This window comes from Panulirus ornatus, chromosome 47, assembly GCF_036320965.1.
Source record: "Panulirus ornatus isolate Po-2019 chromosome 47, ASM3632096v1, whole genome shotgun sequence".
NCBI classification, from domain to species: domain Eukaryota; kingdom Metazoa; phylum Arthropoda; class Malacostraca; order Decapoda; family Palinuridae; genus Panulirus; species Panulirus ornatus.
This window is the reverse complement of record NC_092270.1, coordinates 8,463,860-8,490,905: the sequence shown is the minus strand read 5'-3', so window position 1 is coordinate 8,490,905 and position 27,046 is coordinate 8,463,860. Positions and strand designations below refer to the sequence as shown.

General features: G+C 55.0%; 1 protein-coding gene across 14 annotated transcripts in view; it reads right to left on the bottom strand.

Moving 5' to 3' along the window:
- LOC139763508 (heterogeneous nuclear ribonucleoprotein K-like) overlaps positions 1-27,046 on the bottom strand; it is a 430,043-nt gene that overhangs the window by 60,558 nt on the left and 342,439 nt on the right. For all 14 annotated transcript variants that reach the window (XR_011716173.1, XR_011716172.1, XR_011716174.1 and 11 more), the window contains 4 exons: positions 25,167-25,223; positions 23,563-23,606; positions 13,389-13,461; positions 13,057-13,161 (listed from right to left, as the gene is read on the bottom strand). Coding sequence is in view for 9 of the 14 variants with exons in the window: in XM_071689654.1 (XP_071545755.1) it covers positions 13,057-13,161; positions 13,389-13,461; positions 23,563-23,606; positions 25,167-25,223 (279 nt within the window). In the remaining 5 variants the exon portion in view is untranslated. The remainder of the gene's footprint in view (positions 1-13,056; positions 13,162-13,388; positions 13,462-23,562; positions 23,607-25,166; positions 25,224-27,046) is intronic.

The window sequence follows — 27,046 nt, the reverse complement described above, 5'->3', positions numbered from 1 at the left end:
GTGTGAGGTGGATGGTGTAGGGTCCTGCGTGTGAGGTGGGTGGTGTAGGGTCCTGGGTGTGAGGTGGGTGGTGTAGGGTCCTGCGTGTGAGGTGGGTGGTGTAGGGTCCTGGGTCCTGGGTGTGAGGTGGGTGGTGTAGGGTCCTGCGTGTGAGGTGGATGGTGTAGGGTCCTGGGTGTGAGGTGGGTGGTGTAGGGTCCTGCGTGTGAGGTGGGTGGTGTAGGGTCCTGGGTGTGAGGTGGGTGGTGTAGGGTCCTGCGTGTGAGGTGGATGGTGTAGGGTCCTGGGTGTGAGGTGGGTGGTGTAGGGTCCTGCGTGTGAGGTGGATGGTGTAAGGTCCTGGGTGTGAGGTGGGTGGTGTAGGGTCCTGCGTGTGAGGTGGATGGTGTAGGGTCCTGGGTGTGAGGTGGGTGGTGTAGGGTCCTGCGTGTGAGGTGGGTGGTGTAGGGTCCTGGGTGTGAGGTGGATGGTGTAGGGTCCTGAGTCCTGGGTGTGAGGTGGATGGTGTAAGGTCCTGGGTGTGAGGTGGATGGTGTATGGTCCCGAATGAGAGAAGGATGGTGTAAGGTCCTGAGTGTGAGGTGGATGGTGTAGGGTCCCGAGTCCTGGGTGTGAGGTGGATGGTGTAGGATCCTGGGTCCTGGGTGTGAGGTGGATGGTGTAAGGTCCTGGGTGTGAGGTGGATGGTGTAGAGTCCTGGGTGTGAGGTGGGTGGTGTAGGGTCCTGGGTGTGAGGTGGATGGTGTAGGGTCCTGGGTGTGAGGTGGATGGTGTAGGGTCCTGGGTGTGAGGTGGATGGTGTAGGGTCCTGGGTGTGAGGTGGATGGTGTAGGGTCCTGGGTGTGAGGTGGATGGTGTAGGGTCCTGGGTGTGAGGTGGATGGTGTAGAATCCTGGGTCCTGGGTGTGAGGTGGATGTTGTAGGGTCCAGGGTGTGAAGTGGATGGTGTAGAATCCTCGGTCCTGGGTGTGAGGTGGATGGTGTAGGCTCCTGGGTGTGAGGTGGGTGGTGTAGGGTCCTGGGTGTGAGGTGGATGGTGTAGGGTCCAGGGTGTGAGGTGGATGGTGTAAGGTCCTGGGTGTGAGGTGGATGGTGTAGGGTCCTGGGTGTGAGGTGGGTGGTGTAGGGTCCTGGGTGTGAGGTGGATGGTGTAAGGTCCTGGGTGTGAGGTGGATGGTGTAAGGTCCTGGGTGTGAGGTGGATGGTGCAGGGTCCTGGGTGTGAGGTGGATGGTGTAGGATCCTGGGTCCTGGGTGTGAGGTGGATGGTGTAGGATCCTGGGTGTGAGGTGGATGGTGTAGGGTCCTGGGTGCGAGGTGGATGGTGTAGGGTCCTGGGTGTGAGGTGGATGGTGTAGGGTCCTGGGTGTGAGGTGGATGGTGTAGGGTCCTGGGTGCGAGGTGGATGGTGCAGGGTCCCGGTAGAGGTGGATGGTGTAGGGTCCTGGGTGTGAGGTGGATGGTGCAGGGTCCCGGTAGAGGTGGATGGTGTAGGGTTGTGTGGTGTATGGTATAGGGTCCTGGTAGTAAGGTGGTTGGTGTAGGGTCCTGGTAATGAGGTTGATGGTGTATGGTCCTGGTAGTAAGGGGGTCGGTGTAGGGTCCTGGTAATGAGGTTGATGGTGTAGGTTCCTAATAGTGAGGTGGGTGATGTGGTATCCTGGTAGAGGTGGATGATGTAGTATCCTGGTAGAGGTGGATGATGTAGTATCCTGGTAGAGGTGGATGATGTAGTATCCTGGTAGAGGTGGATGATGTAGTATCCTGGTAGAGGTGGATGATGTAGTAACCTGGTAGAGGTGGATGGTGTAGGGTCCTGCTAATAAGGTGGATGTTATAGAGTCCTGGTAGTGAGGTGGAGGGTATAGGGTACTGGTAGAGGTGGATGGTGTTGGATCCTGGAAATGAGGTGTATGCCATCGGGTCCTGGTAGTGAAGTGAGGTGGATAAGGTAGGGTCCTGGTAGCGAGGTGCATTGCGCAGGATCCTGGTAGAGGTGGATGACATATGGTCCTGGTCGAGGTGGATGACATATGGTCTGGCAGAGGTGGATGGCGTTGGGTCCTTACAGAGGTGGATAGTATAGTATCCTGGTAGAGGTGGATGGTGTAAAGTTCTGGTAATGCGGTGGATGTAGGGTCCTGGTAGCAAAGGTGAATGAATGGTGTAGGGTCCTGGTAGAGGTGGATGGTGTAGGGTCCTGGTAGAGGTGGATGGTGTAGGGTCCTGGTAGAGGTGGATGGTGTAGGGTCCTGGTAGAGATGAATGATGTAGGGTTCTGTTAGATGTGGAATGGTGCAGGGTTATGATATAGGTAGATGATGTAGGGTTCTGGAGGTGAGGTAGATGGTGTAAGGTCCTGGCAGAAGTGAATGGTGCAGGGTCCTGGTAGAGGTGGATGGTGTAGGATCCTGGTAGATGTGGATGGTGTAGGATATCCTGGTAATGAGGTGGATGGTGTAGGATTCTGGTAGAGGTGGATGGTGTAGGATATCCTGGTAATGAGGTGGATGGTGTAGGATTCTGGTAGAGGTGGATGGTGTAGGATATCCTGGTAGAGGTGGATGGTGTAGGATATCCTGGTAATGAGGTGGATGGTGTAGGATTCTGGTAGAGGTGGATGGTGTAGGATCCTGGTAGAGGTGGAAGTTGTAGGGTCTTGGAAGCAATGTGGATGGTGCAGTCCTGGTAGTGAGTTGGATGGTGTAGGGTCCTGGTAGTGAAGTGGATTTATCATAGTCCTTTTAGTGAGATGGATGGTGCAGAGTCCTGGTTGTGTGTGGATGGTTTAGGTAATGAGGTGGATGTCGTAGGGTCCTGCGGATGGACCAGGTAAAAGTGGATGATGTAGGGTTCTGGTAATTATGGACCAGGTAAAAGTGGATGATGTAGGGTTCTGGTAATGTGGATAATATGTAGGGTTATGGTCCGGTCAGTGAGGCATATGTGGAGGGGGTCCTGGTAGAGTGCATGGTGTAAGGCCCTTGTAGTGTGGATGGTCCTGGTGCTATAGTGACTGATGGTGGATGGACCTGGTAGAGATGATAAAGTAGGATCCTAGAACTGGGAAGTGGACATTGAAGGGTCCTTGTGGTGAGGTGGGTGGCACAGTGTTCTGGTAGTGACTGGTGTATGGTTCCCGTAGTGTGGCGGATGGCAAAAAGTCCTGGTATTGAGGTATCCACCTCACTACCAGGCATAGAACCCTGGTAGTGAGGTGGATGGTGTTGTGGACGATGCAGGGTCCTGGTTGTATAGCGGACGATGCAGGGTCCTGGTTGTGTGGTGGACGATGCAGGGTCCTGGTTGTAAGGTGGACGATGCAGGGTCCTGGTTGTGTGGTGGACGGAGAGTCCTGGTTGTGTGGTGGACGATGAAAGATCCTGGTCGTGTGGTGGACAATGGAGAGTCCTGGTTGTGTGGTGGACGATGCAGGGTCCTGGTTGTGTGGACGATGAAAGGTCATGGATGTGTGGACGATGAAAGGTCCTGGTTGTGTTGTGGACGATGAAGGGGCCTGGTTGTGCTGTGGACGATGCAGGGTCCTGGTTGTGCTGTGGACGATGCAGGGTCCTGGTTGTGTGGTGGACGATGCAGGGTCCTGGTTGTGCTGTGGACGATGCAGGGTCCTGGTTGTGTGAACGATGATATGTCCTGGTAGTGTGGTGGACGATGGAGAGTCCTGGTTGTGTGGTGGACGATGCAGGGTCCTGGTTGTGTGGACGATGAAATGTTCTGGTAGCGTGGTGGACGATGAGAGATCCTGGTAGTGTGGTGGACGATGAAAGGTCCTGGTTGTGTGGTGGACGATGAAAGGTCCTGGTTGTGTGGTGGATGATGCAGGGTCCTGGTTGTGTGGTGGACGATGCAGGGTCCTGATGGTGTGATGGACGATGCAGGGTCCTAGTTGTGTGGTGGACGATGCAGGGTCCTGGTTGTGCGGTGGACGACGCAGGGTCCTGGTTGTGTGGTGGACGATGCAGGATCCTGGTTGTGCGGTGGACGATGCAGGGTCCTGGTTGTGTGAACGATGATATGTCCTGGTAGTGTGGTGGACGATGCAGGGTCCTGGTTGTGTGGTGGACGATGCAGGGTCCTGGTTGTGTGGTGGACGATGCAGGGTCCTGGTTGTGTGGTGGACGATGCAGGGTCCTGGTTGTGTGGACGATGATAAGTCCTGGTAGTGTGGTGGACGATGCAGGATCCTGGTAGTGTGGTGGACGATGCAGGGTCCTGGTTGTGTGGTGGACGATGCAGGGTCTTGGTAGTGTGGTGGACGATGCAGGGTCCTGGTTGTGTGGTGGACGATGCAGGGTCCTGGTTATGTGGTGGACGATGCAGGGTCCTGGTTTTGCGGTGGACGATGCAGGGTCCTGGTTGTGTGGACGATGATATGTCCTGGTGGTGTGGTGGACGATGCAGGGTCCTGGTTACGTGGTGGACGATGAAAGATCATGGTTGTGTGGTGGACGATGCAGGGTCCGAGCTGTGGTAGAAATTGCAGGATTCTGGTAGGGTGATGGACGATGCAGGGTCCTGGTTGTGTGGTGGAAGATGCAGGGTTCTGGTAGTGTGGTGGACGATGCAGGGTCCTGGTTGTGTGGTGGACGATGCAGGGTCCTGGTTGTGTGGTGGACGATGCAGGGTCTTGGTTGTGTGGTGGACGATGGAGGGTATTGGTTGTGTGGTGGACGATGCAGGGTCCTGGTTGTGTGGTGGACGATGGAGGGTTCTGGTTGTGTGGTGGACGATGCAGGGTCCTGGTTGTGTGGTGGACGATGCAGGGTCTTGGTAGTGGTAGAAAATAAAGGGTTCTGGTAGTGAGGTGGACAATGCAGGGTTCTGGTAGTGTGGTTGATGATGCAGGGTCTTGGTAGTGTGGTGGACGATGGAGGGTCCTGGTTGTGTGGTGGACGATGCAGGGTCCTGGTTGTGTGGTGGACGATGCTGGGTCTTGGTAGTGTGGTGGACGATGCAGGGTCCTGGTTGTGTAGTGGACGATGCTGGGTCTGGGTAGTGTGGTGGACGATGCAGGGTTTTGGTAGTGTAGTTAAAAATGCAGGGTTCTGGTAGTGTGGTTGATGATGCAGGGTCCTGGTAATGTGGTTGATGATGCAGGGTTTTGGTAGTGTGGTTAAAAATGCAGGGTTCTGGTAGCGTGGTGGAAGATGCAGGGTCCTGGTTCTGTGGTGGAAGATGCAGGGTTCTGGTAGTGTGGTGAACGGTGCAGGGTCCTGGTTGTGTGGTGGACGATGGAGCGTCCTGGTTGTGTGGTGGACGATGGAGGGTCCTGGTTGTGTGGTGGACGATGGAGGGTTCTGGTTGTGTGGTGGACGATGCAGGGTCCTGGTTGTGTGGTGGATGATGCTGGGTCTGGGTAGTGTGGTGGACGATGCAGGGTTTTGGTAGTGTAGTTAAAAATGCAGGGTTCTGGTAGTGTGGTTGATGATGCAGGGTCCTGGTAGTGTGGTGGACGATGCAGGGTTTTGGTAGTGTGGTTAAAAATGCAGGGTTCTGGTAGTGTGGTTGATGATGCAGGGTCTTGGTAGTGTGGTGGACGATGCAGGGTCCTGGTTGTGTGGTGGACGATGCAGGGTTTTGGTAGTGTGGTTAAAAATGCAGGGTTCTGGTAGCGTGGTGGAAGATGCAGGGTTCTGGTAGTGTGGTGGACGATGCAGGGTCCTGGTTGTGTAGTGGACGATACAGGGTCCTGGTTGTGTGGTGGACGGTGCAGGGTCTTGGTAGTGAGGTGGATGGTTCAGTGTCCTGGTAGTGAGGAACATGATGCACGGTCTAGGTTGTGAGGAAGGGGGTGTTGTTGTAGGTTATGAGGTCCTTGTGAGGGGTGTTGTTGTAGGGTAGGATCATGGTTTTGATGTGGGGGGAGGGGGGTACGGTTCTGGCAGAGGCGAATGGTGCAGGGTCCTGGTTGTGAGGTCGATGGTGCAAGGTCTTGGTTGTGAGGTGGATGGTGTAGGTGTCCTGGTCGTGAGACGCATGGTGCATTGTCCTGGTTGTGAGGTGGATGGTGCAAGGTCTTGGTTGTGAGGTGGATGGTGCAAGGTCTTGGTTGTGAGGTGGATGGTGTAGGGTCCTTGGTCCTGAGACGCATGGTGCATTGTCCTGGTTGTGAGGTCGATGGTGCAAGGTCTTGGTTGTGAGGTGGATGGTGTAGGTGTCCTTGGTCGTGAGACGCACGGTGCATTGTCCTGGTTGTGAGGTTGATGGTGCAGGGTCCTGGTTGTGAGGTTGATGGTGCAGGGTCCTGGTTGTGAGGTGGATGGTGCAGAGTCCAGGTTGTGAGGTTGATGGTGCAAGGTCTTGGTTGTGAGGTGGATGGTGTAGGTGTCCTTGGTCGTGAGACGCACGGTGCATTGTCCTGGTTGTGAGGTTGATGGTGCAGGGTCCTGGTTGTGAGGTGGTTGGTGTCGGGTTATGGTTGAGGTGTAAGGTGCAGGGTGCTGGTTGTGAGGTGGTTGGTGTCGGGTTATGGTTGAGGTGTAAGGTGCAGGGTCCTGGTTGTGAGGTGGTTGGTGTCGGGATATGGTTGAGGTGTAAGGTGCAGGGTGCTGGTTGTGAGGTAGATGGTGTAGTGGGGGGGAGGAGGAGGCGAATGACACCGTCAGGGTCGCTGTGAAAGGCTCCGGTGTGGGGACACCTTTCGAAAGCATAAGGATGACTTAGGGAACATATCCTGACGGAGGGTTTCAAACACACTCACACACAGACACAGAGGACGGTGTGGTCTGTCGACCAGGAGGAGTGGAGTGGTTCACACACACACACACACACACAACAGTGGGAAGGAAAGTCGTGGGTGGTTTAAGGCTAAAGGGTGGGTGGGGTAGGGACAAGTGTGGAAAACCAGGGTCTTCACAAAGCAAGGAACCAGGCGATAGACGTGCTCCTGGTGACCGATGCACGGGGGGCGGCCCAGGTTACCAGGGTCGGATGGTTGGTGGAGCTGGTGTATCGGTGGTCTGCTACAGGAGGATGGCGTCCTAGAGCAAGTACTGAGGGTGGTACCAGATCACCAGGATGCGGGTAGTGAGGGAAGAGAGAGAGAGGGTGAGTGAGTGAGTGAGTGAGTGAGTGAGTGAGTGAGGGGACAAGACTTGAGGGGGGGTAAGGAGGTTCACCAGTGTTGGGGAAGCGATCAAGACACGTCGCCCCAGCAGCACAAGCCTGCTGGTGTTGCTGGGGATCAATACCGACTACTTCCCCAGTACAACACCACCACCACCACCTCTGCAACGCTTTCTCCAACACTGTCCGTCCCCCTTCCTCCCCACCACACACACACACACACCCCTAAACCCCCCCACCAGCACAAGCGTGTCGGTGGTAGGGGCTAGGGGTCGTGGGGCGTTGGGTTAAACTGGTGTTGGGGTTTGGGCTTAGCTAAAGGGAGTGTGTGTGTGTGTGTGTGTGTGTGTGTTAGAGAGGGAGAGAGAGAGAGGGAGAGAGAGAGAGAGAGAGTGAGAGAGTGAGTGAGAGAGAGAGAGGGAGACACAAGATCGATTGCCACGTTGGGTGTGGCTTGGAGGCAGGCGTTGCTGGTGGCGGGGATCGAGGGGCCTCCCACTAACACTGGCCACACTATCATCACACTATTGCCCCACCACCACCACCACCGCCGCCCCACAACTCGAAGAGGGAAGGGGGGCGCGCGGGCGGCGGCTTCCCGCCTCTTCACTTTACCTTTCGACAATCGCGAGGCGTCGCTGCTCCTTGTCGGTAATCCTGGTTCTTGTGGTAGAGGTTGTGGTTGCAGCAGCGGCGGAGGAGGAGGAGGAGGAGGGGCGGCAGGAGGCCGCCCGTGTCCACAGGCCTGGTGCCACACCATCACAACCATCACGGTCGGCGCTGCTGCGGGTGGTGAGGTACAGGGGTCGGGGGGGTCGGGGTCGGGTCGGGTAGGTGGCGGGCGGGCGGCCGGCGGAGGCAGCGGGCGGTGCGGTGCGACGCGGGCGGCGGCCGGCCAGAGAGTGAGGCCCGGCCCGCGGGTTACCTGGGTAATCCTGCTATCGACCGCCCTCCCCGGCCCCCCGGCCGCGCGCCGCCACCCCTCCCGCCCGACCCGCGCGCCGGGCACCCCACCTCCCTCCCCAACCCATAACACCACCTGCCACAGGCCACCACCCCCCACACACCTGGCGCCACGTGTCGCACGCGCGCACACACACACACGCACGCACGCACAAGATACACACACACACACACACACACATACAAGCCACATGCCGCCAAGTGATCTATGGTGGTCAGCTGGTCCTCAACACCCACCCCAGGGTTGTGGTCAGGTGGTCCCCAGCACCTACCCCAGGGTTGTGGTCAGGTGGGTCCCCAGCACCCACCCCAGGGTTGTGGTCAGCTGGTCCCCAGCACCTACCCTAGGGTTGTGGTCAGGTGGTCCCCAGCACCCACCCCAGGGTTGTGGTCAGCTAGTCCCCAGCACCCACCCCAGGGTTGTGGTCAGCTGGTCCCCAGCACCCACCCCAGGGTTGTGGTCAGCTGGTCCCCAGCACCCACCCCAGGGTTGTGGTCAGCTGGTCCCCAGCACCCACCCCTGGGTTGTGGTCAGCTAGTCCCCAGCACCCACCCCAGGGTTGTGGTCAGGTGGTCCCCAGCACCCACCCCAGGGTTGTGGTCAGCTGGTCCCCAGCACCCACCCCAGGGTTGTGGTCAGGTGGTCCCCAGCACCCACCCCAGGGTTGTGGTCAGGTGGTCCCCAGCACCCACCCCAGGGTTGTGGTCAGCTAGTCCCCAGCACCCACCCCAGGGTTGTGGTCAGCTGGTCCTCAACACCCACCCCAGGGTTGTGGTCAGGTTGTCCCCAGCACCCACCCCAGGGTTGTGGTCAGGTGGTCCCCAGCACCTACCCCAGGGTTGTGGTCAGGTGGGTCCCCAACACCCACCCCAGGGTTGTGTGTGGTCAGCTGGTCCCCAAAACCCACCCCAGGGTTGTGGTCAGCTGGTAACCCAGCACCCATCCCAGGGTTGTGGTCAGGTGGTCCCCAGCACCTACCCCAGGGTTGTGGTCAGCTGTCCCCAAGACCCATCCTAGGGTTGTGGTCAGCTAGTCCCCAGCACCCATCCCAGGGTTGTGGTCAGGTGGTCCTCAACACCCACCCCAGGGTTGTGGTCAGCTGGTCCCCAGCACCCAACCCAGGGTTGTGGTCAGGTGGTCCCCAGCACCCACCCCAGGGTTGCGGTCAGCTAGTCCCCAGCACCTACCCAGGGTTGTGGTCAGCTGGGTCCCCAACACCCACCCCAGGGTTGTAGTCAGCTAGTCCCCAGCACCCACCCCAGGGTTGTGGTCAGCTGGTCCCCAACACCCACCCCAGGGATGTGGTCAGGTGGTCCCCAGCACCCACCCCAGGGTTGTGGTCAGCTGGTCCCCAGCACCCATCCTAGGGTTGTGGTCAGCTGGTCCCTAGCACCTACCCCAGGGTTGTGGTCAGGTGGTCCCCAGCACCCATCCTAGGGTTGTGGTCAGCTGGTCCCCAGCACCTACCCCAGGGTCAGGCGGTCCCCACGACCCACTCCAGGGTTGTGGTCAGTTCAGCACCCACCTCTAAGGGCTGTGGTCGACTATGACGCAACCCTACTGTGGCCAAGTCTGCCACAGTGGGTCACTGCATCCACACCTGTGGTCAGATGGCCACGGTGGAGGAGGTTGGGGGGGGTTGGCAAGGGGGAGGGCACTGCACCATCCCCCCCAGGGTCAGCTGGGCCACTCCCTCCCTCCTCCCACCTACCCACCTTGTAATATCAATATAGCTACATCATTACCACAATGAGACAGGCAGCCACACCCAGAGTCTCCCTCTCCCACTGACACACACACACACACACACACACACACACACACACACACGGACGTCCCCACCCCCCATTTTCCCTACCCCACCCCTACGACCATACCCCTAGTTTACACCCCTCCACTACTCCACTCCATGGAACACTGTCCATAAACCCCGTACCATGCCCATCTCTCCACGTACCACCACCATACACACCTGAACAGAGAGAGCCACCTCCATACATCCTACAACCATACTGCAGTACCATATATCGGAACGTCCCCCACCCCTCGCTACCACACACACACCTACCTGAACCACCACCACACACCAACAAAGCAACCACCTCTATGCCTGTGTATACTGCGTTACCATATACCATTAACAGACTCGCTACTACTGGCTTGGCCACCCTACCAGAGCCATGGGCGACCCTCCCTCTTTCCCACCTCACTCCTACTGAATTATACAGCAAACCCTTCACCACCTCTACCTACCACCACCACCAGCCCCTCCTTCCCTCGCACCTCTATGCGTGCCACCACCACACCACCACCCTCAACCCACCCCCAAAACATCTCCACCATCAGCAATTCGTCACATTTGCCTTCTGGACAATGTTCATTGACCCGCCGTATTATGTAGGTGGTGGCTCGCCCTCCTCCCCCGCCATCTAGCATGAACGGAGGAGGTGTTCTCGCCCAGCCTAATCTCGCGTCCACCCACCACCACTATAACACAAGGGCTCCTCTGCTGAACTCGAACTCTTTCACAGCAGGCGCGACCGCCCACACACCAGCAACCCATGAGGAACCCCCGCTAAGGTCACATGGCGTCGGCAGCGATGCCTCAGCTCGTACACCGTTACTAACAACGAACGCTAGTAACTAAGAGCCACCACTGACTGCTACTCGGGTATCGTTACCAACACAAACGTGTCCTCTAAGCGTTTAGTGAAGGAGTAAGGGGCAAATTTGCCTGAATAAGCAAGGGGTCGTCAGCCTCATACGCTGTTCACTTCCCGTTCCTCAACTCGATCATGGACAAGACATATCAAAACACTGACCGAATGCAGAGAAGAGCAACCAAACTAATCCCCCTCGCTCAGAAAGAGAGACTATACCATACAAAAAACAAAGGCCTTCTTTCGTCGCGTTTGCCAGAAGCACATCGACTAACCCCCTCCGTATACAACTGCCAGTCATTCATCCATTCCCTCGACGGGACAGAAATACGTTACTGCTGCGTGGGAAGGAAGGTTGTCTCGGCTGTGTGGAAGTTATGAAGAGGAAACAATGGCGGGGATGAATGGTTACACCAGTGAACACAATGCCCTTCCCAAGCCTCCCTAAGCAACACAAGGATTTGTTCTTGCCGACGGGCCTGCTCGGGGTAAGGCCAGTCCAAAGGTCAATGGCCAAGTGGTCAGCGGCTTCAGAATCTCGCCGAGGCGATGAGACAGGAGGCCCGGAAGGCCCGAATCTGCTAGTGGTCTATAATGAAGCCCGAGACTCCGGGGAGACCCAACGGATGTTTTTCAAAACATTGAACCATTTCGACATAACCTGCGACGCGTTCTGCATGCGAGACCGAGGAGTGACGACCAGAAACAACACTATGAAAAGGGGGGGAAGCAGCGTTCGATAAGCTACGTAGTGACGACACAGAACGCGCGGGGGGAAAAAAAGTGCAACCACCAGACGTTGCCAATATCACAGTTACTGCCAAATACTCTCATGGCGTTATCTCTTACCTCAACCTGATCAGGAAGGATCATTTCGTAAATACAGCACACACGGAAATGAATTCTGTTCCTTCTGATCCGGTTTTCTACATGGAAGGATGCGTTTTCTATTCACGCTTTCCTATAAAATGCCCAAGTCAGCAGACCCTCTCTCCCTACTGCATGGCGCTCTTCCTTCAGCATTTTCCTGTGGCCTGGTGTGTGTGTGTGTGTGTGTGTGTGTGTGTGTGTGTGTGTGTGTATTTTACTATCTACTACTTTGTTTCTACACGGAACCATGGGACACTATTACTATCCTCCAGAAGAGAACCTCGCAGTAAAAATCATCAGGTCTACTGCTTCTGTTAACCTGTCTCTTCCGTGCCCTCCCAGGTACCAATTTATATAGTTTTCATGATCATAAAATCCTTAATGTAGACTACTTGAAACAGACAGGTTTCCCTGGACCTTTCAAAGTCCTAGTTACAGTACAGAGCGGCAGGAGACGATGGTGTACTTGTTAACGTGGCAGTTCCCCCACCCGGTCGAAAGTGTGAGGCAGGGACGGGAGGGACAGGACGAGAGTATGAGAAGAGTGGTTGCAGTGGGAACAGATGAGGCTCCATCAGTGGCGAGATAACAGCTCCCTCTCTCCCTACGGTCGAACTATGCGAAACGGGAGAGGAGTGACCTACTGTGGAGGTAGGTCTGTAGTCACAGCAAGATGTACGAGGGTGAGGTGAGGTGCGGTGGGAAATGTGTGCAGTAGAGTGTAGAGGAGTTGAAAGACAGATCTTTGTATGATGACGATTTGTGGTAACCGTGTATCAAGAGTATTGGAGGAGGACACAGTTTCAATGATCTATCTTGGAGGACAAGATATCTTTTTTTTCTCTCTCTCTCTCGAGTTCTTGCCAGATGTTTGGTGGCCAGGCCTTTGGCCACGAGCAGAGAGACACACACGCTCGGCTCCCTCTACCACGGGGCGTCACGTGCATCGTCCATTCACGTTCTTCTGGCGTCAAATTCGGAGGTAAAATCAAAGCCACACTTGGAAGAATGGGAAGAAAACACACATGTGCATATCAGATGGTCAAGCCAGACATTCTGGCCCAGTATAGTATATGGAAGAAGTCCTGGAATGGATAGGATCCAGCAGAGGAAGTCCTGGAATGGATAAGATCCAGCATAGGAAGTCCTGGAACGGATAGGATCCAGCAGAAGTCTTGGAATGGATAGGATCCAGCAGAGGAAGTCCTGGAGAGGATAGGATCCAGCAGAGAAAGTCCTGGAACGGATAGGATCCAGCAGAGGAAGTCCTGGAACGGATAGGATCCAGCAGATGAAGTCCTGTAACGGATAAGATCCAGAAGTCCTGGAACAGATAGGTTCCAGCAGAGGAAGTCCTGGAACGGATAAGATCCAGAAGTCCTGGAACAGATAGGTTCCAGCCGACGAGAAGGGGAAAGGAAGAGAGGCAGGGAGGTCAGGTGGTCAGGTCAAGTCAGGTCATGGGGGGTGTACTCACCTCACGTAGTTCTTTGATTTTGCTGCCGCCCTTGCCGATGACGCAGCCGGCCTGACTCTGGTGCACCAGGATACGAGCGTCCGACTCTTTGCCCTTCTGCAGCGCCTACGTCGCCGTGGTGGAGAGGAGGAGGAGGAGGAGGAGGAGGAGGTGGGAAGACAGCCACAACACGTATTATTACCAGCCACCAATATAGAAACCACGGTCATTATCAGCACATTATCATCAATATATCAGATGAATATATATCAGCGTCACAATATGTCCACAGTGAGGAGGAGGAGGAGGAGGGAATATCAACACTAGGGGAGTGAGGGAGTGAGGGAACTTACCTCGTCCAAGCATTCCAGAACCTCAGCCAGCACTTTGAGAACCACCTCCTCCGAGCCGCCGATGGTCAGCACTCTGCAACACACCGGTACACCTCCGTCATAGCCTACACTCCACCCACCCACCCGACTACACCTACGTGTACACTTGACATCGTCATCACGCGCACACACACACACACACACTGTACACATACATACACACACAGAGCAGTGGGAGATGTTGGCCATGGTTTACCAAGCATCAGGCGAAGGGGAGACACTGCAGGAGAACATGAGATCCTGTTATATATATTGTGAAGTGAGAGAGGGGTGGTGGGCGGCGGCGCCCCCCCCCCCCCTTGGCTTCGTGGGTAACACCGTGTGGTGTGATGTGTGGTGTGGGTGGCGGTGGGTGATGCTGCGGTGGATGGATGACTTGTGGTGGTGGTTGGGGGGTGGTGGGTTGAGCCCCCCCCTTGGTGGATATGACATGGGTGGGTGGGTGAGTGAGTGGGTGAGTGAGTGAGTGGATGGACTGAAGCTGTGGTGTGTGAGTACAATTGGTGATGAGGCCTTGGTGGATGGGTGAAGGGTGTGGAGGGTGAGTGATGGGTGAGGTTGTGGTGGATGAGTGATGGGTGAAGGCTGTGGAGGGTGATGGGCGAGGCTGTGGTGGATGAGTGATGTGGGTGAGGCTATGATGGATGAGTGATGGGTGAGGCTATCTATGGTGGATGAGTGATGTGGGTGAGGCTATACGGTGGATGAGTGATGTGGGTGAGGCTACAGTGGACGAGTGTGGACACAGGTGATCATGGGTGCCGGGGTGGGTGGGTGGGTATCAGGGGATATGGATGCTGCGGGTGGGTGTGTGTGGGCAGGGAACAGTGGGTGGAGTGAGGGTGGTGCAACTCATGATGAGTGAGGTGGAGCGGATGAGTGCGAGAGATGAATATCACGAAGGATACGAGAGTGAAGGGTGGGGCTAGGGTGGGGAAAAGGCAAGGGTGTGAGGTTGGTGGGTGCGTGCGGGAGGGGCTGCAGGGTGTAGGAGAGGGTGGGGCTGGTGTGAGGGAGGAGGGGTTAGTGGATGAGGGTGGGGTTTGCTGGTGGTGGTGGTGGGGTAAGAAGGGCGTGGGTAAGGGGGTGTGTGTATGTCTGGAGGTGAGGTATGAGGATGAGGATGGGTGGGCGAGGCTGGAGGGTGTGGGCGAGGCATGTGAGGGTTTGCATGTTAAAGAGAGTGAACGTCAAGATGTGGTGGGCCAGTGTGAAGATGTGGAGGGTCAGTGTGAAGATGTGGTGGGCCAGTGAAAATGTGGTGGGTCAGTGTGAAGATGTGGTGGGCCAGTGTGAAGATGTGGTGGGCCAGTGTGAAGATGTGGTGGGTCAGTGTGAAGATGTGGTGGGTCAGTGTGAAGATGTGGTGGGTCAGTGTGAAGGTGTGGAGGAGGGAACCGGTGATGTGGTGGGTCTAATAAAAGATGTGTGCGTGTGTATGTGTGTGTGTGTGTGTGTGTGTGTGTGTTACTATTTGTGTGTTACAGGAGAGAGTTTAAAACTCGTGTCGCCCCGTAACCTAACCTTATCTGTACAATGTCTTTTACTCCTTTGTGTGTTTACACCCCCCCCCCCCTCCCCCACAAGCCTAAGCCAGGTATCCATTTATCGAACCGAGGGGAGGATGAACAGCTGGCATTGCCTGTGGGCCTAATGCCCTACAACCCCGTGCGAGCGGGTGGAATGTGTGGAGGGTAGGGGGGTGGAGAGTGTGGAAAGCGAGTGTGTGTGTGTGTGTGTGTGTGTGTGTGTGTGGATGGAAGGCACTGGGTGAGGAGGAGGAGGAGGAGGAGGAGGAGGAGGAGGAGGAGGAGGAGGAGGAGGAGGAGGCTGAAGGAGTAGAGGAGGAGGAGTGTGAGGGTGTGTGGATGACGGGTGGGCAAGCGTGGCGACGGGCCAGTCCACTCACTTCCAAAGTGACACATCTGAGGGTCACACTCAGGATCAATAAGGAACACATGAGGCAGCCAGGAAAGGGAGTAATCGACTTTAACACATTCCTGCAGATGACACACACACACACACACACTTTGGGAAAAAAAACCGGGGTGGACACACAGTTATGATTTGAACTCGAAGTGTTATATATATATATATATATATATATATATATATATATATATATATATATATATATATATATATATATATATACATATATATATATATATATATATATATATATATATATATATATATATATATATATATATATATATATACATATATATATATATATATATATATATATATATATATATATACTTCAAAAAATAATATCTTTGAGGATACTTGTAAATTTAATTAGTACTGGCAATCTTTCGAACACACACTATACAGGAGTGTCTCACTGTGAGCAGGTCAGCACACACTGTGTGATCATTTCTAGTTAAGATGTGAGGTTTACTGGTGGGGTTGGGGGGGGTGAGGTGGGTTGGAGGTTTACTGGTGGGGTTGGGGGGTGAGGTGGGTTGGAGGTTTACTGGTGGGGTTGGGGGGTGTGTGAGGTGGGTTGGAGGTTTACTAGTGGGGTTTGGGGGGGTAAGGTGGGTGGGAGGTTTACTGGTGGGGTTGGGGGTGAGGAGGGTTGGGGTAGTGAGGTGGGTTGGAGGTTTACTGGTGGGGCTGGAGGTGAGGTGGGTTGGAGGTTTACTGGTGGGGTTTGGGGGTGAGGTGGGTTGGAGGTTTATTGGTGGGGTTGGGGGGAAGTGAGGTGGGTTGGAGGTTTACTGGTGGGGTTGGGGGTTTACTGGTGGGGTTGGGGGGTGAGGTGGGTTGGAGGTTTACTGGTGGGGTTGGGGGTTTACTGGTGGGGTTGGGGGGTGAGGTGGGTTGGAGGTTTACTGGTGGGGTTGGAGGTTTACTGGTGGGGTTGGGGGTGAGGTGGGTTGGAGGTTTACTGGTGGGGTTGGGGTAGTGAGGTGGGTTGGAGGTTTACTGGTGGGGTTGGGGGTTTACTGGTGGGGTTGGGGGGTGAGGTGGGTTGGAGGTTTACTGGTGGGGTTGAGGGGTGAGGTGGGTGGGGAGCTGACACCATCCCTGGCCCTGCTCCACACAGCAGCTCCCCCTCCACACCAACCCCGTCTATGCACCATCACCCACCACTATGCCCCCACCACCAGGGGCATAACACGAGATGTGGAAGGGTTCTGGTGGACCTGGAGAGTGGATGGACTCGTCAGGTTCTGGTGGACCAGAAGGGTGGATGGACAAGCCAGGTTTTGGATGGGTGGTATGGTTCTGGTGGACCAGGAGGGTGGATGGACTAGCCAGTTTGGCAAGGGGAGGCATGGTGCGGGTGGACTGCCATGGGTTGAAGACATGAAGCATGGTGGAGCGTGGTGGAGGTGGTGGGACATACGAAGCAGGGCAGAGGTCTGGTCGACAGGGAGCAAAAGGGTGTGGTCGAGGAAGGACAGGATGGCTGACGTTGAGGTGTGGTCCTGGTGGGTGGATCAGGATGGTGAGGTGGTCCTGGTGGGTGGAGCAGGATGGTGGTGTGGTCCTGGTGGGTGGATCAAGATGGTGAGGTGGTCCTGGTGGGTGGATCAAGATGGTGAGGTGGTCCTGGTGGGTGGATCAGGATGGTGAGGTGGTCCTGGTATGTGGATCAGGATGGTGGGGTGGTCCTGGTATGTGGATCAGGATGGTGGGGTGGTCCTGGTGGGTGGATCAAGATGGTGAGGTGGTCCTGGTATGTGGATCAGGATGGTGGGGTGGTCCTGGTATGTGGATCAGGATGGTGGGGTGGTCCTGGTATGTGGATCAGGATGGTGGGGTGGTCCTGGTGGGTGGATCAAGATGGTGAGGTGGTCCTGGTGGGTGGATCAGGATGGTGAGGTGGTCCTGGTATGTGGATCAGGATGGTGGGGTGGTCCTGGTATGTGGATCAGGATGGTGGGGTGGTCCTGGTGGGTGGATCAAGATGGTGAGGTGGTCCTGGTATGTGGATCAGGATGGTGGGGTGGTCCTGGTATGTGGATCAGGATGGTGGGGTGGTCCTGGTATGTGGATCAGGATGGTGGGGTGGTCCTGGTGGGTGGATCAAGATGGTGAGGTGGTCCTATTCGGTGGAGCAGGATGGTGGTGTGGTCCTGGTGGGTGGATCAGGATGTTGGGGTGGTCCTGGTGGGTGGATCAGGATGTTGGGGTGGTCCTGGTGGGTGGAGCAGGGTGGTGGTGTGGCTCTGGTGGGTGGAGCAGGATGGTGGGGTGGTCCTGGTGGGTGGAGCAGGATGGTGGGGTGGTCCTGGTGGGTGGAGCAGGATGGTGAGGTGGTCCTGGTGGGTGGATCAGGATGGTGGTGTGGTCCTATTCGGTGGATCAGGATGGTGAGGTGGTCCTGGTGGGTGGAGCAGGATGGTGAGGTGGTCCTGGTGGGTGGAGCAGGATGGTGAGGTGATCCTGGTGGGTGGATCAGGATGGTGAGGTGGTCCTGGTGGGTGGATCAGGATGGTGAGGTGGTCCTGGTGGGTGGAGCAGGATGGTGAGGTGGTCCTGGTATGTGGATCAGGATGGTGGTGTGGTCCTGGTGGGTGGAGCAGGATGGTGAGGTGGTCCTGGTGAGTGGAGCAGGATGGTGAGGTGGTCCTGGTGGGTGGATCAGGATGGTGGGGTGGTCCTATTCGGTGGAGCAGGATGGTGGGGTGGTCCTGGTGGGTGGAGCAGGATGTTGGGGTGGTCCTGGTGGGTGGAGCAGGATGGTGGGGTGGTCCTGGTGGGTGGAGCAGGATGGTGGGGTGGTCCTGGTGGGTGGAGCAGGGTGGTGGTGTGGTCCTGGTGGGTGGAGCAGGGTGGTGGTGTGGACCTGGTGGATGGAGCAGGATGGTGGTGTGGTCCTGGTGGGTGGAGCAGGATGGTGGTGTGGACCTGGTGGGTGGAGCAGGATGGTGGTGTGGACCTGGTGGATGGAGCAGGACGGTGGTGTGGTCCTGGTATGTGGAGCAGGATGGTGGTGTGGACCTGGTGGGTGGAGCAGGATGGTGGTGTGGTCCTGGTGGGTGGAGCAGGATGGTGGGGTGATCTTTGAGTACCAGGATGGTAGTGTGGTTCAAGAGGAACCACCCGGATGGTAGAACATATCAGGTGGATAATGGATGGTAGTAGTAGTACGGACCGTGTGGACCAGGATGGCTGAATCATCCAAGTGGACCTGGTTGGGAATGGTGGACTAGGATGGCAGTGTGGTCCAGGTAGACATGAGTGGTAGTGTGGTACAGTTGTGGACCAGGATGGCAGTGTGGTCCAGGTAGACATGAGTGGTAGTGTGGTACAGTTGTGGACCAGGATGGTAGTGTGGTACAGCTGCGGACCAGGATGGCAGTGTGGTCCAGGTAGACATGAGTGATAGTGTGGTACAGTTGTGGACCAGGATGGTAGTGTGGTCCAGGTAGACATGAGTGGTAGTGTGGTACAGTTGTGGACCAGGATGGCAGTGTGGTCCAGGTAGACATGAGTGGTAGTGTGGTACAGTTGTGGACCAGGATGGTAGTGTGGTACAGCTGCGGACCAGGATGGCAGTGTGGTCCAGGTAGACATGAGTGATAGTGTGGTACAGTTGTGGACCAGGATGGAAGTGTGGTCCAGGTAGATATGAGTGGTAGTGTGGTACAGTTGTGGACCAGGATGGAAGTGTGATCCAGGTAGACATGAGTGGTAGTGTTGTACAATTATGGACCAGGATGGCAGTGTGGTACAGTTGTGGACCAGGATGGCAGTGTGGTCCAGGTAGACATGAGTGGTAGTGTGGTACCGTTATGGACCAGGATGGCAGTGTGGTCCAGGTAGACATGAGTGGTAGTGTGGTACAGTTGTGGACCAGGATGGCAGTGTGGTCCAGGTAGACATGAGTGGTAGTGTTGTACAATTATGGACCAGGATGGCAGTGTGGTACAGTTGTGGACCAGGATGGCAGTGTGGTCCAGGTAGACATGAGTGGTAGTGTGGTACAGTTGTGGACCAGGATGGTAGTGTGGTACAGTTGTGGACCAGGATGGAAGTGTGATCCAGGTAGACATGAGTGGTAGTGTGGTACAATTATGGACCAGGATGGCAGTGTGGTACAGTTGTGGACCAGGATGGCAGTGTGGTCCAGGTAGACATGAGTGGTAGTGTGGTACAGTTGTGGACCAGGATGGCAGTGTGGTCCAGGTAGACATGAGTGGTAGTGTGGTACAGTAATGGACCAGGATGGCAGTGTGGTCCAACTAGTCTTATCAGACGAGCACTGGTGTGGTGAAGTTGGACCAGGATTGCAATAAGGTTCAAAGTTAGCCTCTTGGGGATTAAGACACGACCAAGCTGGTTAGTAGAGCACTGTGTTGGCTGATTCATGTGGAGGTGGATCATGGCTGGTGTCCACGACAGGGTAAACTACAATGGTTTACCCGAACCTAAACCTCCTGGTTGTGGTTCAGACGACAAGGAAAGCCAGAATGGTTTACCCGCGACCAAATGAAGTCCTGGGAGGTGGTCCAGACGACAAGTTAAACCAGACTGGTTTACCGGCGACTGAAACCCTTGGGCGTGGTTCAGATGACAAGGTAAACCACACTAGTTTAACCGCGACCGAATCAACAGTCGACGTGGTTGAGATGACTGTGTAAACCAGAGGGTTTACCCGCTAATGAACCCGTCTTGCATGTGGTCCCGGCAAGGTAAACCAAACTAGTTTCCCCATCACTGAACCAGTCTATGGTATGGTTCTGATGACTAGGGTAAACCAGACTGGTAAAAAAAAAAACTAATGGACCTATCTTGGGTGAGGTTGAAAATGAGGTAAACCAGACCGGTTTGCCTACGACTGATTACAGGGTAAACCACACTAGTTTACCCACATGGGGAAGGGGGGAACCAGTCTTGTGTATGGTTCTGGTGTACCATGAGAGGTGTGGATCATAATGTCTCTGTAAAGCAAACATACCTGGTTGAGGGATGACATGGTTAGCGGTGCGACCAGAGATAGTAGGGAGGAGGTGTGGAGGCAGGGTCAAGCTCCAGCCAGCAGGGTACAGGCAAGGGGTTTAAGGAGCAGCCAGCAGGGGGTACAGGCAAGGGGTTTAAGGAGCAGCTGCAAGGGGGGTACAGGTAGGGTGGTGTGGGCGGTGAGGGGAAAGGTATAGGCTGGATGGTGTGGGGCACGGTACAGGAAGTGGTAAGGGTAGTAAGGTATATGGGTAAGGTCAGGGGGGAGCAGCTGTAGGGTACAGGCAGGGTGATGAGAGGGGGTAGCAGCACACAGACAGGGTCAGTGGAAGCTGCGAGATACAGGTGCGTAGTGGTAAGGGGCAAGGGTACAGGCAAGGTCAGTGGCAGCTACAGTGTGCATGCAGGGGTCAGTGGCAGCTGCATGGTACAGGCTGGGTGGTGATGGCAGGGTACAGGCAGGCTACGAGATGGGTGAGGGTGGCTGCTTACAGGCAGGTGGGGCTGGGAGGGGCAGGATGAGGGGGGTGGAGTAGGAAGGTGGAGGGCTGAGAGAAGAGTAGGAAGGGGGCCTGGGGAGTGCAGGGGGGGGGGGGGGGGAATCACGAAGGGTGGTTGACAAGGGCAGGTGAGGTCTGGGAAGGGAATGATTGGGGCTGGGAAAAAAAAAAGGAAAGTGGAATGCTGGGAGATGCGGAAGAGGGATGGAAAGGACAGGAAAGGGGGCTGATAAGAGTAGGTGGGTGGCTGAGAAAGGTAGGAGGGGTCTGGGAAGGGATGGGGGTGGTCGGAAAGAGCCTGAGAGGGGGTGAGAAGAGCAGGATGTGGGGCTGGGAAAGGCAAGTAAGGCTGAGGATAGCAGGCGAGGGGGTTAGGATGGGCAAGAGGTGGGAAAAGCGTATGGGGGACTGAGAAGGGAAGGTATGGAAGGGAAGTTGGAACGTAAGGAACAGGGCTGTGAGAGATGGGACTAAAGGAACCCCAGATTGTGTGGGCACGGGTCGAGCCTGGGTCTGGGAGGCAAGACGCCGAAGGGGGAGGAGGGAGGCGCGAGCCTCGAGTACCTGTGGTTGTAAGGCTGTACTCAGGGTAGGTGGTGGGAGGGAAGTGAGGTCGGTGAGAGAGGAAGGTCGAGGGAGGGAGGCTGGCAGCTTTGGATGAGGTAGGTGGATGGGAGGAGGGCCAAGAGGGTAAAAGGAAGGGCGTGTGGTTCAGAAGGGTGATACCTCGGAAGGATCACTGGAATGGGTAGGATGCATTATGGAATGGCTGGCGGGACAGTGAGGAACAGGAGGGGGGGGGGGTCTTAAGAAGGGAGGGGAAGGTAGTGAGGAACAGGGGGGGTTCACGAAGGGGGAGGAGGAGGAGGAGGAGGAAGGGTAGTGAGGAACAGGAGGGGTTCACGAAGGGGGAGGAAGGGTAATGAGGAACAGGAGGGTCTGAAGACGGAAGGGTATGGTAAAGGCTGGTGGGAGAGGCAAGGGAAGGGAGTGAGGGGTGTCTGTGACGGAGGCGAGGAGGCGAAATCAGTGAGGTGGGCACCGTAGATGGCTGGTGGAGAGAGGGAGGAGGAGGAAGAGGATGAGGAAGGGGTAGGCACTTCAGGTGGCTGGTGTGGAGGGAGTGGAAGAGGAGGTAACCTGTAAGGGGCTGTGGTCAAGTCAGTATAGCGGGAGTAGCAGCAAAACAGCAGGAGAGTATCAGGGACACAAAACCATATAAATATAAAATATATATATATATATAAATCTCTACATCTAAATATATTTACATATACATCCGTTCATACCAAGCTCAGCCTTATGTTCTGTTAAGTGGGTGTGACGCCATCAACCAGCCGTGGGGGAGTGCCCACAGCTCGACCAGACACCAGCCTGGGGGAGCATATAGTAGTGGTAGACATCTCCAGTGAGTGTGACGCTCCCCCAACCAGTGACAAGAGTGGAGGGGGCTAGGCGCGGCCCATGACGTCACACGGCTGGTGGTGTGGTGTGGGCCGCCACCACAACTGGTTGATGACGTCACGGGAGTTAGTGGCACGGAGGCACAAACTGGTGGTGACTGGGTCTCACCATCTCTTGTGAGTTCTAATGGGGTGTTGTGGGGGTGTGGGGAATGGGAGGGTTTGGGGGGTGGGGGGGGGTTGTTGTTGTTCCAGGATATGAAAAAGGCTAGGCGGGAGGGAGAGGGGATGGGAGGGGGGGGATAATATTATTAAGGGAGGGGTGATGGGAGAGGGGGAGGAAAGGGAGAGGCTGACCTATTATAGCCGCTATATATATATATATGGGGGAGGGGGGGAAAAAAAGGGGTGGGTGGGAGAGAGGGTTATATGTTGGGGGTTATGGGGAGGGTTTGTGGAGGGAGGGTTTTGGGGGGTGGGAAGCCGGGATGAACATATATTTTTTTTTTTCTCCAAGGGGTTTGCAAGGCTTGTTCGTTAAGAGTGACACACACACAAAAAAAAAATTTAATAAATAATAAAACACAACAGGAAGGCCAGAGTAATGATAAAATGCTGGAGTTTACTAAAAACACACTGTCTATAAAAGGCCTAACCTGCTTTTACTATATATATATATATAAAAAACCATAAAAAAATTGATATATATATCCCCTTTCAAGGGTGGACACCATATTTATAATATATATATATTAATCATGTCATGGGGCGATACAGGGAGTTGTGGTTGTAGTATTGGCCGTTGTGGAGAGTGGGCACATCCTCACAGGCCTTGAGAGAGAGCTGAGAACACCACTGTTGCGATATGGCTGGCCTGCCACATCGTGTGTGTGTCTGCAGACGACTGGAATGGGTAACGTGGCTCGCCACCGAGTCATCATCATCTTCATCTGGCCCAGCAGAAGCCACCACCGCCACCACCACCACCGGTCGTCAGCGATGCTCGCTGTGTGTGTGAGTGAGTGTGAGTGTTGTGGTGGTGTGTGAGGATGTGGCGGTGGCGGTGCTCTGCCCTCCACACACACACACACACACACACACTACACCTACACACACACAAACACACACAGAGAGGATCCACAGACGGCCTTAAATCGTGTGTGTGTGGGTTGGGTGGCGGTGGTGGCCACATCTTTGGCTACAGGCGACCGAGACGAGGGTGCCAAGGGGGGTGGGGCTTGCCACGTTACCTGCAGACGACTGAGACTCTTGGCAAAAACGAGAAAACAGTAAAAGAGAACTAATTACCGTTCGGGGCCTGGGCAATCGGGCACGGTAATACTGGCTGCATTCTGCTCAGGGGGAGGGGCGTAACGTTGGTTGGGCGGGACATGAACCAATCAGAGTTGACCACGGCCGTCAGTCAGTCGAGAGGGGGCGGGGCCAACATGGGATTGGTCAGAAACAAGTTGGTATTGACCAATCGGACGTTGGCGGGACACATCGGGGGCAGCCGCGGTGGCAGGGGCAGAGGGTGGGGAGAAAAGGCTCCAGTTAACAGACTGGCACTCACATGGTAACCTCCTAAGCTTTTTTTTTATCTTGTCATTATCATCAGTATAAAACACAATCATTTGCAGGCTAATGGTGCCACTGTGCGCACTAGCTAGGTGGGGGGCGGGGTGGATTTGGAGGGGGGGGGGCGTGTGCACACGTTGGCGACCCTCCCATTTCTCTAGTCGGGCTGGAGAGAGGGGGGCGAGAGGCGGGGCGGGTTTCCTTGGAGTGGGAAGAGTTGGCTCGCCCATCCGCCCACGCCCCCACCCGCAACCCCACTACAGAAGAGGGAGGGAAAGGGGGGGGAGGGGGGGTGGTTAAGGGACCGACAGAGTACCCGCCTGGCCTAAGGCTCTCTGCTGCTGCCCCTCCCAGGGGAGAGGGTGTTTTACAGGAGTGAGGGGGGGTGTTGTGTGGTGGGTGGCCGGGGCCGGGGCAGCAGGAGAGGTCGGCCTCCGGCGGGAGCCTGGCGACCCGGGTCTACCTCTGAGAAGTAGGACACCACGTCTGAGAGTCACTCGGCACAGGTCATATATACATATATAATATATATATATATATATATATATATATATATATATATATATATATATATATATATATGAAGGGAGGCGTGTGTGATGTGTTCATACCTGACTTACTACTATACTTTTGACCACCGTCCACCAGCCAGCTTAACCACGTCTTCCCACATCACACACATGCCTTCGCCACACACGTAACACTGCATATATATATATATATATATATATATATATATATATATATATATATATATATATATATATATATACAGGCGTGAGTACGTGGTGAGGAGCAGGAGGGTGAGTGAAGCAGGAAGGTGGTAGTGGTGTGTGTGTGTGTGTGTGTGTGTGTGTATTATGTGTGTGTGTGCGTGCGCGTGTATGTGTGTGCATGTGTGTGCACGTGAGGGAGACTCCCTCACACTGGCCTGCGGTTGGACGGCAGCGACCTACTGGCTTTTACAGCAGTGCCTCTGGTTACTTAAATAAAAAAAAAGAAGAAATGTTGGCGTGTCCATCTTCTTGAACTTAAGAAGGAAAAAAAATATATATATAATTAAAAAACAAGACTCAAAAGAAAACAGAAATAGATGTATAGTGATATATGCTAAAATAATCCAAAGTGGTGTGTCAAGACTCCCAGAGCATGGAATAGTAAGCTATATTGAGAGCGTGTGTAACAGAGGTGGTGAGGAAGGGAGAGAAGGAAAGAGAGAGAGAGAGATAGACAGATGGAGATTGTGAGAGAGAGAGAAAAAAAAAGAGAGGGAGGAGGGAGGGAGGGGAGGAGGGGGTCTGCGGCGGGCCGAGCTCCGGCCTTGGGGTACGCACCTCACTGCGTAAACGGGAAATGTTCTGGCCACCCTTGCCGATCACGGAGCCTGCAGCCTGCAACATGAAAACAACACAACGTTATTCATTACTCCTTCGCACGGCCTACAGACCCTACTAACCCCTGTCAACCATGACACGTTATCATAAAACACCAGTGCAACAAATTTCGTTATACATCAAAATACATATAGGCCATACATATATATTCACTAGTATCTGTCAATAACTTTGGAATGACATGTTTATTTGGAGGAGGAAGAGTGTATTACTCTGCAATGAACATATCAACACACGAGCACCTGAGAATGTGTGTGTGTGTGTGTGTGTGTGTGTGTGTGTGTGTGTGTGTGTGTGTGTGTGTGTGTGTGTGTGTGTGTGTGTGTGTGTGTGTGTGTGTGTGTGTGAGAGAGAGAGAGAGAGAGAGAGAGAGAGAGAGAGAGAGAGAGAGAGAGAGAGAGAGAGAGAGAGAGAGAGAGAGCTGCGGGCTCTCCCTCTCTCCCAAGTCATTTTTCTCTTGTATCTCCCCGTGTCGACAATCGGCCCGGCTTACCCAAAGTGACATATTGATAAGGAGACCAACATGCCAGTCGTTCATTCAGGTGTCGAGTGAGTCCCATATACAGCACCAGTGAGGGGGGTCGATCTTGGAGCCCACCTTCCAGGACTTCTAGCCAATCACAAGGAGAGGCAGGCGGGTCGACCCCCCTGTCACGGTCTGGTCCCGTCCGTCCCCTGAACCCTCCTCCACTAGACCCCTTCCCCGTAAATTCCGAAGCCACTGTCTCGCAAACAATAGTTCTACCGTCCGTCCCCCATCCACCCACCCACCTCCCCACGTCCCCAAGACACACACATAAGAGCCCCGTGAATTCTCCCATCTCTGAAAAAAAACAAACCCTCTTTCGATCCTTCTAAACAACACTTGACGCCCTTCCTGCTGCCAAGGAGGTTAATTGTTGCCCAAGACGGTGTTGCACAGGTGCAGCGAGCTGCGACAACCTCCTCCCCCTCTACGTCACACCACCTGGCCTCCGCACTTGACAGCACGGGAGGCGCGTTCTTTCGGAAAGTTTTCTCGTGGTCCCAGAAGGATGATGAATGACACAAGACGCCGTCCGGGGAGGTACAGCAGCGTGTGTTGGGCGGCGCCGCCTGTTCCAAACCAACCCACAAGGGAGGGACGCACCGTCGGCCGCCCATCAGGCCACGAAGCTAACCACACACAGACAAGGTATGTGTGAAATACACAACTTAAAAGGATGTACGGGTCATGGTGAGGGGTGGACTGTCCATTCATCTCTACTCTTTCTTATGAGTGGGAAGCCGCAGTAGGTCACTGACACATATGCTACTGAAGGGGAGTGGTGGGTGGGTTACGGTCCTGACAGCCCTTCACATCCGTCCAAGGTAGAGGACCAAGTCATGGGACTGTATAAAGGGGGGTTCATAACAGTCCGATATGCGGCCAACCTGAGACCAATGGCGCTCGGAGAACAACCACTGTACCAGGCGGTCGTGCTGCGCCAGAGCGCCCACAGTTCAGGGGCGAGCACGTAGTGTTCTGTGGTCTATTCTTGTGACGAACACCCCACGACTAACAACACTCCATCCAGAGCATACACTGACGCACTACGTGAGTACAACACACCTGTGGTACTGAATGGATGATGTCTGCTTCAACGCTAGACTGTCTGGTGGTGACGAACTGTGGTGACAGCACCAGCCACACACACACAACGCAATGGGCCTTGCTAGGGACCTACACAAACACGAGTACCACCCTCCCGACGATCGCTCTGCCATCATGCCTCAATATAACGGGTCTGAAATGTATGTCGTGTGATACGAATTCATGAAAACCTCACATGACCCACACC